The following is a 12,149-nucleotide window of genomic DNA, read 5'->3' on the forward strand; positions in this document are numbered from 1 at the left end:
ACCATGCAATGATTTGTCAATCGAGCACACGACTTGAAACCAATTTTCACAAGATTCTTTAAAAATACGGCATTCTTCTTTAATGTAATCAGGTTTCTTAGCAAGTCACGCGATCCCATGAGAAGAGCGCGACTTTATCACCAAAGGCACAATTACTGAAAAAGTCTTCAGGTTTCAATTTTTAAGAGGCACTTTTCACGATTTCTCATGTTCATGTGTAACGTATTGTTATCTTATCTCAGCAGGCGACTGTTCTTAAAAAAAACTTTGCATGACTTTCTGTTTGAATTTCGAATTGTTAACTAAAAGTCACGGAAGAATCGTTAGACTTTGAAGAAAATCAACAAACATTTCTAGCTTTGACATATCACGCAAGCATTGCTTGTAATAAAGAAGCTCTTGTGTGTGCTCTAATTGTTTTGAACTCGATGTTTCAGTGATCTTTTACTTGAGTAGAGCAAAAAAAAAAAACAAAACAAATCGTTCCGTTCCAGATAGAGCTCAAATTAACGGAAAATCATGCATGATTCGAAATGGTATAGAACCGATCAAGAAATGTTGCACGTAACCAAGAGGGTTGGAAATGAAAAATCACAAAACAATTTCGAGCAAACGAATTCTAAAAAATTGTGAGTCGCTCGAGTTCTTAAGCTGTCTTGAAAATACTCTTTCTCATTACCTTTAAAACGAAAGGAAACTTGATGATAAAATTGCTCGATCAGACAGCTTTATGCCAAGCAAGTGAAGTGCACCTGAGATCCTCTCGCTGTCTGTTGACAGTAAATGGGCAGAACGCGGACCCTGATCTAATCAGTGATCCGGCCTTGACAACACGAGATCACAAGATCCTCTATGAATTTTGAAGTGTTGTGTCAAGAGCTTTGTCGTTCTCATCGTTTACAGACTTTTTTTAGGTTAAATCAAAAAGTTAAAGCTCTTATTCCCGGATTTTTCCTAATATTTCCCTCTATTAACCTCGTGTTTGCTGCAAAAAAATGACGACTCTTCAAATAAATGAAGAGGGGGGCTGTTCGTTAAAGACAAGAAAAGAGCGGAACTATGCGAAGAACTTAAGCATGTCAACGCTTACATAGACAGAATTCTGAAGTAGTGCATAAATCATCATTCTCGAATGGTAATGAAAATCATTCATCGCGAAAACTCATGTTGCGAGACAATTTGCAAAAATTTGCAAGTCATTCCTGAGTTTCAGTCCATTGTGTTCTCGCCTTCTTCTTATCAGAGCAACGCCGATTTCCCGACTAACTCTTCCCTCCCCTCCCCCCCTAAATTGACCACATTTTCGAAGGGGGTTAAGTGCAGGTTGGGCAAGTGTCCCCTTTCACTCCCACTTGTAACTGATCGCAGGGAGTGAAAATAACAGAGTGAGCACAACAATTCGCGACAGCTGAGAGATTTTGAGGTTTAATATTTACTTTGACAGGAGCCCAAGTAATGGGCTCCTGTTGTAACAATGATACATTACAAATGATTTCTTCTTTAGGTCATTGAGCCTATACTTTATCATCTTTAATTTCTCCCTGGTTTAATAAAAATTATAGTTGCTCTTTTCGTGCATTTAAAATATGGCAATCAATAGAAGCAATAAAAGATATATGCATTGTTCACCACGCTTGCTCGGTCAATGTGGCTGGGTTATTGGCCGAATTCTTTTTTACGTTCAATGGACCAAAAGGAGATCGAGTTTCATAGAAACGCAGAAAAAAAAAAAAAAGGAAGGAGGCTAAAATCCCCCATCTTGACCGAACAAGTTTGGACAACAACATGGCCAAAAAAATCGCTTTAATAAGAATCAAGAATGACTTGTTTCTTTCAAGAAAGCCACCTGTGTTTACAGTACAGTAAATCCATGTGAGTCTTTTATGTTTTCTTTGTATTGACTGTCTTCTGCCGCTTTTTGCGACTCCCCTGATCGCCGGCATTGTCCGAAAGTTGCGAGCTTTTAAGACCGCTCCACGCAATTATCTTCTTGCGCGGGATCGAAGCGGGCAGTACCGAGCGGGCAAGCTGGCCCACATTGCCCGCTCAGGTAGCCAATCAGAACATAGCATTTACTTCGTTTTGCCCACGGACGCTGCCAGCTATATAACAAATGGAAATATATAACGAGGAGACGAGCCACCCGAGGGGACAGAGTAACATGGTCAAGAGAGGATAAAGTTTATGCTTCATTCTCTCTTGGTAATGCCTAGATCTGGAGCTGGCCTCTCTCAAGACTGTGTTAATTCAGCAGTTTGCATAGAGGCTCATTTTCACACGTAAAAGCAGAATTTTACCTTCAAGCTGATCGTGGGTAGGGTTGTCCGTTCACAAGAAGAGAATATTGATATTCTCTTGTTGACGAGAAACTGTAATTTTTTCCATATAACGCGCGCAAGAAAAAAAGAAACATCTTTATATGTTTCTCTCAAACTCGTAGCGTCATAACTTTATCTCCCACTATTCATCACTTCATGAACTTAAGACATTGGCAATTTTTCAAAAGAGGAATTACAGCCGTTCATAATTACTGACCGGTTTTACAGGGTATTAAGTTGCCAGTCTGTAATATCCGGATAATGGCGCACGAAAGATGTGATATCATGAGCATCACTTTATCTTACAAATGATTAGTACTTTAAACCAAAATCGACCAGTTCAGCTGTAAATGGGAGACTTTTAAAATCTGTTTTTACTAGTAACGAAGTTGTTCGGCGAATCTAAAATTCGATTAGAGTAATAATAATGAAAAAGCCAGCTTAATGTTCGTCCAACTGGCACCTGTCTGTCACCTGTTGAATGCAGTCTGTTGGTTCAGAAATGAATTATTCTTCAGTATTCAACAGGTACCGATCAACAACTCTATAATTCATTACTAGTCCTGCTGAGTAGAGATCCGTGTTATATGCAGGTAGACAATTCGTATTCTGCTGCGATTCCATTTGTGGCGCAGCCACAAGAAAACAGCTTTCAAATTGGTGTATCATTTGTTAGCACATCGGCTGATTGTCCTGCTCATAGGGGAGGTTTCGAGTTTCATTTGATCGCGGCTTTTTCTATTTTATGCATGATGGTGTAGATTCATTTATAGCAATTTTACAGTTAAGTCTTAAACAAGAGAATATCAACTGTTGATATTCTCTTGGTCTTGAAGGAATGTTGAAATATTCCATTCTCGACATGAAAAAATTAAATTTTTGGTATTCAATCGATAATAGAAAATAAGCAACTGAGAAGTGTCAAATAACCATCTTCGCATGAATCCGCCGGAGCCGTTGAGTTTTATCAATCGAGTTCAACTCGTGTGGGAAACTTCCATTTGGATAGCTTTCTGCTCCAAAAAAAAAACCGTCAAAGAAAAAAAAAAAAAAAGCTGGGGAAAATTAATAAGATAAATTAACACAAAAATATTCAATGGGAAATGCTCCCACAAACTTCATCCCCTCCTCTGGCTCACCTTTAAAACCATGGGCGTCTCCTCTTAAGTTTTTGGCCACAATTCAGTCAAGTTTTCACACTTTTACTGGTTGTTTAAGTTTTTTTGCCTTCAGAAATATCTGCAAAATGGTCTTGATTTGCATACCTCATAACGTATTTTAGAAAAGAAATTTTCCAAATTTCGCAGCGAGTTTGGGTATTGCAAAAAAAAAACTTTCCCTCCCTTCCGTGAAAAAGAAGAGTGCATTTGATCCTTAGGGCTTAAAAAAAATTAAAAGGAAGAATTTCAGTGTTTTATCAGTTTTCAATATAATTATTCAAATATCGATCTATCAGAAGATCGAAAAAAACACCTGTTGCATTCTCTTATTTTGGCTCGAAAGATGAGAAAAATAAAATAAGCCTAACATATCACGTAGAGAGAATTGAAAGAATCAAACAATAAAACTTGATAATTTGCCAGCTTCATTTGTGTAAGTTTTGGCGAAGTAATCCGAGAAAGCATAAAAAGGAACTGGAAAAAACGAATAAAATATCGGAAGATTTGAGACCGGCGCCGTTACAACACGAGTAATCCTCGCCTGTGCTATTCAAAAGTTCCTTTTGTATTCAAACACATTTGTCGAGCTAAACTTGGCTTTGAAGTAGGACCCCTTATCGCGAGTTTTCATTCGGTGGCACGCGCATTTAGAAAGGACACACTTTTATTGAAAAACATGGTGCCGCGACTGTTTTTTTTTTCTCGCTTTGTTCAGCCGCGAGGTTCATACCGCAAGTGTGGCAAAAAGAAGAGCGGCTAAAGTGCAAACATCACGGCGGTTTTTACGATCTTTCTCTTCTGTTCAAAGGTACCGAATTGTCTTCAGTTGTGGCGATTAAATTTTTACCTAAAGGACAAGATCGACCGGTAAACATCATTTAAAAAATTAAGAATATACAAAAGCATGAAAAAATCTATAGGATTGCCTTATTTTTAGCATTACGAAGACCGTTTTTTAAAGCATTGTTTTTCTCGAAATTTCGCAATCTCTTCCTCTTTCTCACTGAGGTTCATTTCTTTTCACTGACTCGGCGAACGCGCGAAACTAACGAAAAGAAAAACTCCTAGAATTTCCCTTGAAAATATTCAATATTTGCTGGTTTTTTCGTTACTATGGTAAACGTCGACGACACACAAGACAGGGATTTGGACGATGAATCATTGATTCAGCAAAGGCGGATGACGATTCCTAAATTCGATAATTCTCTTAACGTATCCTAATTTATTCTTATGCAAATCACTTCGGCGCGAAAGAAAACGTGGGTGGGGTCGGCTGTCAACATTCCAACCACAATACAACAAGAAACGTTGATTCGCTCTAGTAAGCACGGATTTCCGTCAATTGTATTTCATTTCAGCAGCGAAAATATACACAAATTAAGCGCGAAATGTTAACTAAACGTTGCAAGTTACCGGTCAAGGCATCTGACCGTGCAGTACTAGTATTTTAACACATTTGCGGAGGTGTTCTTTGCGCAAATTACTGGTGGTTGAACAGATCATACCGAAAGAATTTGTAAGAACCGAAAGTAGTAACTTGGCCATATATGGATCAGACCTCAGGGGGTTGTTTTTCGTGACAACCAATCACTTAGAAGACCGCTTGAATTCAGCCAATCAGGACTGTCTGGTTCGTTCGATCCGAACAGCCAGTAACTGATTCACATCGAAGTAAAGTTCTGTTCTCATCATTCGCTTGAGAAAATTTTTGAACTAGTTCTTCCAAAATGATGAACAGCTTTCAACAAGCATTCTACGATACTCCGGATTCGCTCTCGCTGCACGAAATGGTGGATTGCGATAGCCGGGAAATGGATTTTAATTTGAACGATCCATTGTTTCAATTGCAGGAGCAGGGTATCTTTCAAGATATACAGCAGTTGACAGTAAAGCATGAAAGGCCCAGAACGGAATGCCATCCCGCGGCCGATTTAACAAACTTGCAATGGCTACAAAGCGTTAGTATACCCATGGAAAAAGGCTCTGCAAGCGAGAAACAAGTTATGGTTGATCCTAATACTGCTTTACCAGTACAGTGGCCAAATCAGCAACAAGTTTCCATGTCCCAAGTACACACTCAAGTCAACGTTACTGCAGTTCCACCTCCTCAGATTTTGCAGGCACGTGCGACTGATTCGAAGCCCAAAATCCACCAGCACAACCAGAAAAATGGCTTGAAAGATAGCTTAAAATCACAGGATAAAGCCTACCCGAAGCCTCTGTTTTCATATTCTTGTTTAATCGCTATGGCTTTGAAGAACAGCGATTCAGGCACACTCCCAGTCAGTGAAATCTACAAGTTCATGATGTAAGTTTCATTTGGCGCCTGAAATGGAGCATGGCAAATTATTAGACTAATATCCGCAACGGCTTTTGAAATTTGCTTTGTTTTGCTTTCTATAGGGGAAAATTTCCGTATTTCAAGACAGCTCCAGATGGATGGAAGGTGAGTGTTAATGTTTTTATCGAATCCATTCTTCGCATGGCCGGTACCTGCGAATTTTGAATTTAAAAACATGGTGGTTGTAACGGTTCACGTTACACAACTACAATCGCTTTCCTTCTGAAAAATTCTCTCCAAAAATTGGTCTAGCTTGTGATATTTGTAACGTCAGATAAAATCTTCGGAAGCTCTGGGCAAACTTCTTAAAAACTTTTCTGTCGTTATCTCAACGGTTTCCTGAAATTTGGCACTTGAATGGTTTTCTTTGCTGCATTACAATGGGTTCCGAACAGCTGACAGCGATTGAAGTCATGTACAAAATATTATCTAGTTGTCGATCGTTTTGCGAATTAAACTTCGATTCTCAAATATGTTCTTTCAAAAAATGGAATTTTCAACGAAGAAGGAAAAAATTTGACAGCGGTGTGGTATTTTCATTGCATTTCATTCGCTTTCATGACACGAGTAATGCTAGTGTTTATTGAGTAGGATGTAACACAATGGACTCAATGTTGTTCGACTAGGAAGTGTTGCAACTGAGGATTGTGGCCAACGTAAAGTTTGCTTGATCGGAGTTCTATTTATGGGTGAAAATTGACATAACTAAATCAAGGCAAAGTAATGAATTGTTGAGGAAACTGTCGACCAAGAGGGCATGTCAAAATGAATTCAGAATGAACCTTCATCGCGCGCCATCCTTGTAAAATCAGATCGTGAATATTATGAACCTGCGTAGAAATTCGTACCCGATTATTTCACAAATATTTCAGCTAGGTTTTGCGATAGATGAACGACATAACGTGCAGTTGAATCAAGATACTCTGGTGTAAAATACAGAGTTTGCGGATCCCTCGAATTTTGCGAGATTCAGCCATTACTGAAATGCGAATATTGCGATACAAAGGGTGGGGCTATAACTTTATTTATGGGTGGTCAGAAAACAATTGGCCATTTAATTCCTTCCATCTCTTGAACTATTCGTTGTGATCCTGATCTGTTTTACGATGAAATAGTGACGGAACCCTGGAAATCGAAGCCCTCTTCGGCATGAGCGAGCGAGATCGACGATATGGTAATTCAACTCCACCCGAAATATTGTAACTAAATTCATTTTGAAATGAATTGTCCCCGTAAATTTCGCTTCAGTGTGGTGAATCATTCGCATAACTAGCAGACTAAAAGCTTAATGGATCCTACCGCGAACAAAGTAAAATCTTGACCCTACGAAAAGTATCTTTGACAATGATTTTTAAAAAATATTTCTTCTTGAAAGTTCTCCTCCAACAGGTGGTTGCTACTGTGAATAATTAATGTTCATTCTAATTGAGGTTCGTAGTGCAGCAATAGTACTTCGCAATTTCCTTTTTTCCTTCCTCTTCTCCAACCCTTCAGTAAAGCGATAACATTTTTGAGATTCACTGGAAATGAAAGGCGTAAAGTTTCAGCTGATTTCAAACATTGTATTTGCTACAACTTGCACTTTAAAATCTATCTTAGAAATCTAAACGAATAAATAATCCACGTCTATTTTGTCATGATGGCGACACTTTCTATAATTTTTAAGGCTTAGTCTTTTCCTTTTTATCTTTTCCTTGTTCTAAATTGTCCAACGAAGATGACATGATTTTTCGTTCATCAGCATAATAAGAATTTTTTGACGTAATTGTTGAAAGAACGTTTCGAAATTGTACCCAGTGGGAAATTTGGTTTTGAAACACTCTCCAATGCAAATTTATCCTTTCCAGGAATTAATTGCAGTGTTTTCATCTCCCTCGCAGTAGTTTGTTTGTAACATTCTATTTTGTTTTGGGATGTCTTGCAAAAATATATGACATCAAAAAGAAAAATATATTATTTACAAAAGGAATACGTTACGATATTCAGGTGCGTGCAAATTATCATGCTTGAAAATGAATCTATTTTTCATTCCCATAAAAGTTGATGACAGATAATTTCTTGCTGGTAAAAAAATATGTGCGATAAAGTCTCTCTATTTTAATTTTTTTTTGCATCAGTGTTTTGAATTGAAGTTCCTATTTTGAAATTGAATTTGTTCGACCTGTATGCATTTGTGAGTTTTTGTCAGACCATATTGCGTTAACGAAATTCTTCAAAATTATTTTCAAGCAGTAAATGATGTTAAGTTATTCCTTCCTATGTCGTGGAAATTGAAATATGACACTTAATTTTTTTCTACTAAGGAAGTTAATCTTCCCCAAGTGACCAATTAATAATGTATGATTTTCGTGAACCACACCTCAATTTGCAGTGATTTCTACGAGAGGAAAGGTTTCATGCTATACTTTTCAATTAAATATCTCAATTTTCATGGTCTCTCTCACATTCAAACAACTCTTGAGAGGGGATTCAGTGTAAATGGACTTGTTGTTAGAAAATTTCTCAATTGGAAGAAAATTTTTCTGCAGTTATTCCTTGATTTAGTACAGACCTATAGAATTTTGCAGAATTCACAGTTTGTGAACAATTTTTTTCTTGCATGAGGCAGATCTTTGAGTTGGGCTATTTTTTTTAATGATGTTACATTCCACTTAATGTAGAAATCTGAGTGCAACTATGTTAGTCAGACTGAATGTTTGTTCCATTTACTTTTCATCAGTTTACAACATTTCAAACCAGTGCAATAGTTATTTAACCACAGTTTAACATTTATACAAAGTAGACAAACACATATAAGAGATTACATTGGAAAATTATGTCCTCGAAGACACAGCAAATTTCAGTGTAGTTCAAAATTCTCACCATTGTTAAATTTGCTCTGGTACTTCTTATGGGTTTGATTAAGATATAAACATTACAACATTTTCTACACTAGATAAGAATCTATAGGGACATAGCTGTTGATTTAAAATAATGTCAGCTTGATTAAGGCAAGCATTCTGATGTTTAAGAAAGCACTGGGAGTGTTTTGTTAGTGCTTATGACTACTAATTAGCAAATCACTGTCACTAAAATTATTTGTAAGGTTTTATTTTATCAGAGTGTTGAGTATAACACTTTACAATTACTTTGACTTGTATTGAAAAGCTTGTAATGATCTAAGCACATCAATGAAATTCAAACCAGACCTTTTGAGAATCTTTGGAGAGATTTCACCACGAGATGTCAAGATTCTTACAAGTATTTAAAAAACTGAATTATGTTAGGAATTCTATCAGAAATACCTTGTTGCAAGTTAAAAATGTACTTCATTCATCCAAGCTGTATTTTGAATACAGTTGTAAGGTTCTACAGATTTTTCAGCATACAAGCTTTCCCCATCATATCTTTATGTTTCAAACTAGATATTATTTTTCCTACATTACTGCAAGGTTTTGAATTAAAAACCATGAATCATTTGTTTGTAATCAAAGTTCTACTCTAAACACCTCTCAGTTTTTTTTCCACTCACAATAAAAATGTCATGTAGGACCTGGTTTTAATGCAAGTTGCTACTTCTTTTCAGAATTCTGTGCGGCACAATCTCTCATTGAACAAGGCATTTTGTAAGCTGGAAAGGCCTCAAGGTGCCTCTCAGAGAAAAGGATGCCTGTGGTCATTAAAACCTGAGAGACGTGAACAAATGGATAAGGAAATAAGAAAATGGAAGAAAAAACATGCTGAAGCTATTAGAGCAAGCATGGCAAATCCAGGTATGTGAGGACTTAACAAAGCAGTGTTTTCTCTTTCTCTTTACACTCTACCAATGATATGCTTTTCTACTATTTTCATACCCTTTACAACTGGTCAAAAGTGTACTTTTCAAAAAACGACAAGAAGCATAGGCATCAATATTGTGTACATGCTTGTAGGATTCTGTTGGTTAAACATATTCTATGGAACTGAAAAGGGGAATTTGTTTCACAGTCAAGAGCATCTTGAACTTAGACCATTTCCTATAATTTCATGACCTTTAAGTTAATGTTTGAGTCAAAAATAATGCTGAAATTGAATTTTTCTAGAAATAAAACAAATGTTCTAGAGTAAGCAATTACTTGTGACTAAAACAATTATTCTCAAGCTAAAGTAACACTGGCTAGCCAAGTTAGTAACTGTAGAGGAATGCTCTATCATGAGCAAGTAAGTTTGTCTGTTGGGAGAAATGTATCAACTTTGACTTTCTCCCTCCTGATATGTTGTTTGATTAGAATTAGTTGCTATTTTTAGGAAATTTTTTCTGAGTTTAATTTTCTTATGTTTTCCCTAGAAGAGTTATCCATCTCAAGTGAGGACTTGGAAAATTCTCCAGAGCTGATTCAATCAGAAAATTGTGAAGACATAGCAGCAGCAGATGCCGCCAAGGAACTATTTGGCAATGATTTGATTCAAGAAATTCAACAAAATGAAGTACTGGATTGGGATGACATCATCTCTCAAAGCACCGAACTCCCACTTGATCCAACACTCAGCACTTGTACAACCTTGCCAATGTCAACACAGCCAATCAGTGGCATTCATGGATGCGATCCAATCACAACCACGGTAGAAATGGAAAATTCTGCGCAATACTTTGTTAATAGTGATGGGCAAGATTTTGACATCCCACTTCCAATGGTGTCTCAGTACTACAGCTTGCAACCACAACATATCAATGTGGGTTTTTGATTTATCATAGATTTAGTTAGGACTTATTGAAAAAATAATTTGTTTAATTACCATACAGAGACCATAAATTTCTTTAAGTCTTCTCTATATTGAAATGTAAATGCATTCTTAAGTGAGGTGAAAATACATGATGTAGATGTTTTTCCTTTTTTATCAAATATTTGGAATTGAAGAAGCAATACTTCAAAAACACACTTTACAGGGTTTTCTGTCCATAAACATAAAGATCAGTACATAACTTTTTATCTTTAAGATCTGCAATGTTGGCAATGAACCTTAAGGGAACAAATATATGCTACAAAGTTTGACTTTCTGATAAAGAAGTATTTATCACCCTTGGACACCACAATTCTCTCTTAAAACCCCCAAAACCCTGCAAAAACTGTCAATGCTTTTACATATGGTTGCATATCTTTCGAGGTATTAATATTAAATATTCCATTTTCTCTAAATATTTCAAATTATTTCTTAGATTATTTGTTTTAAAACTGTGGTCTGCAGTCATAATGTTGAAGATTGTTTAAGCAATAATTGCATGCTTTGTATATGCACTTAAACCTTTTATTATGTTGTATCTGTGTGTTTATATTGCATTTAGTATTTGTACATGTATATTTATAATATTTTATTGGTAATAACACCGCTAATACTTATTGTAGCTGATTTCTTTTAATTAACAAGACTTGAATGGGTGACGAGTGGGAGAATGAGGTGTTGTGTACAACATTCAGTGTTGTATCTTTGTTCCTCTCTTGTAAACTTAAAGTTTGCATTTTTCTTTTTTTTTTTTGTAGTCTTGAGGTTCTTGGTTGTGATGAAAATTAAGTTAATCATTAGTTCAAAAGAATTTGTCTGCATAATGAACCACTCTTTCACTATCTCACAAGTGTATAAACATAACTCATAGTCGCATGAAAAGATTGAAGTCTGTTTTTTACTCTGGGAATTTAATGCATCCATTGATTTGTAACTTTAATCTCTGGGTCCTCAAATATCATGATTAGTAAGTAATGCTTTAACCTCTTTGTACCATCACAAAATGACATTGTCAAAGATAACATCCCCGAGTTATTGTATATAGAACCAATATTTAGCTTAGGAGCACTAAAACATCACTTCACACAAAATACATTCAATAGGCAAACATTTGTACAGTAGATTCACCACTAATTTAAATTTGTAGCTAGTATTTATTTTGTTACACTAGAGGTACATTTTCTTTCAAGTGCTGACATAATATTATGTACTGATGTCATGTGAAACTTGTGCTCATCTTTGGGACTGATAATGTTACTAAAATACGATCAGTCAAAAGATGTAGTGGAAATTGATAATAATGATTAATAATAATAATATATGGTCAATGTACAACTTGTAAATAAGATCATTTCTTTAGTGAACTAATCGTATTGCAGATTTAAAAGTTGTAGGGCATTATGGTATGCAAGGCAGTGGGCAGATATGCTTCAGCTCTGTCAATAAAGAGAAGCTCAAAATCTCAAACTGTTTCCTCAGTTTTGTGTACCAGAATCAATTGAACTGTATTTCCTGGAATAAATAAATGCCTTCCCTCAAGTAACCACCCTTCCCCTCCTCCTACTTTCTTAAATAGTCAGGTCACAAAAG

At 36.2% G+C, this 12,149-nt stretch overlaps 1 protein-coding gene across 2 annotated transcripts; it reads left to right on the plus strand.

The window, feature by feature from the left end:
- Window positions 1-4,759: 4,759 nt before the first annotated feature.
- On the plus strand, window positions 4,760-12,026 carry LOC113666020 (uncharacterized). Of its 2 annotated transcripts, none has more exons than XM_027181765.2 (4): window positions 4,760-5,786; window positions 5,882-5,924; window positions 9,385-9,571; window positions 10,126-12,026. In XM_027181765.2, the coding sequence occupies exons 1-4, from the start codon at window positions 5,206-5,208 to the stop codon at window positions 10,521-10,523; spliced, it is 1,209 nt and encodes a 402-aa protein (XP_027037566.1). In that variant the 5' UTR covers window positions 4,760-5,205; the 3' UTR covers window positions 10,524-12,026. The 2 variants fall into 2 exon arrangements, with proteins under 2 accessions (XP_027037566.1, XP_027037567.1); XM_027181766.2 differs by having other exon boundaries at window positions 5,117-5,786; window positions 10,129-12,026.
- Window positions 12,027-12,149: the final 123 nt, after the last annotated feature.

This window comes from Pocillopora damicornis, chromosome 3 (genome assembly GCF_964200805.1).
Source record: "Pocillopora damicornis chromosome 3, jaPocDami1.2, whole genome shotgun sequence".
NCBI classification, from domain to species: Eukaryota; Metazoa; Cnidaria; class Anthozoa; order Scleractinia; family Pocilloporidae; genus Pocillopora; species Pocillopora damicornis.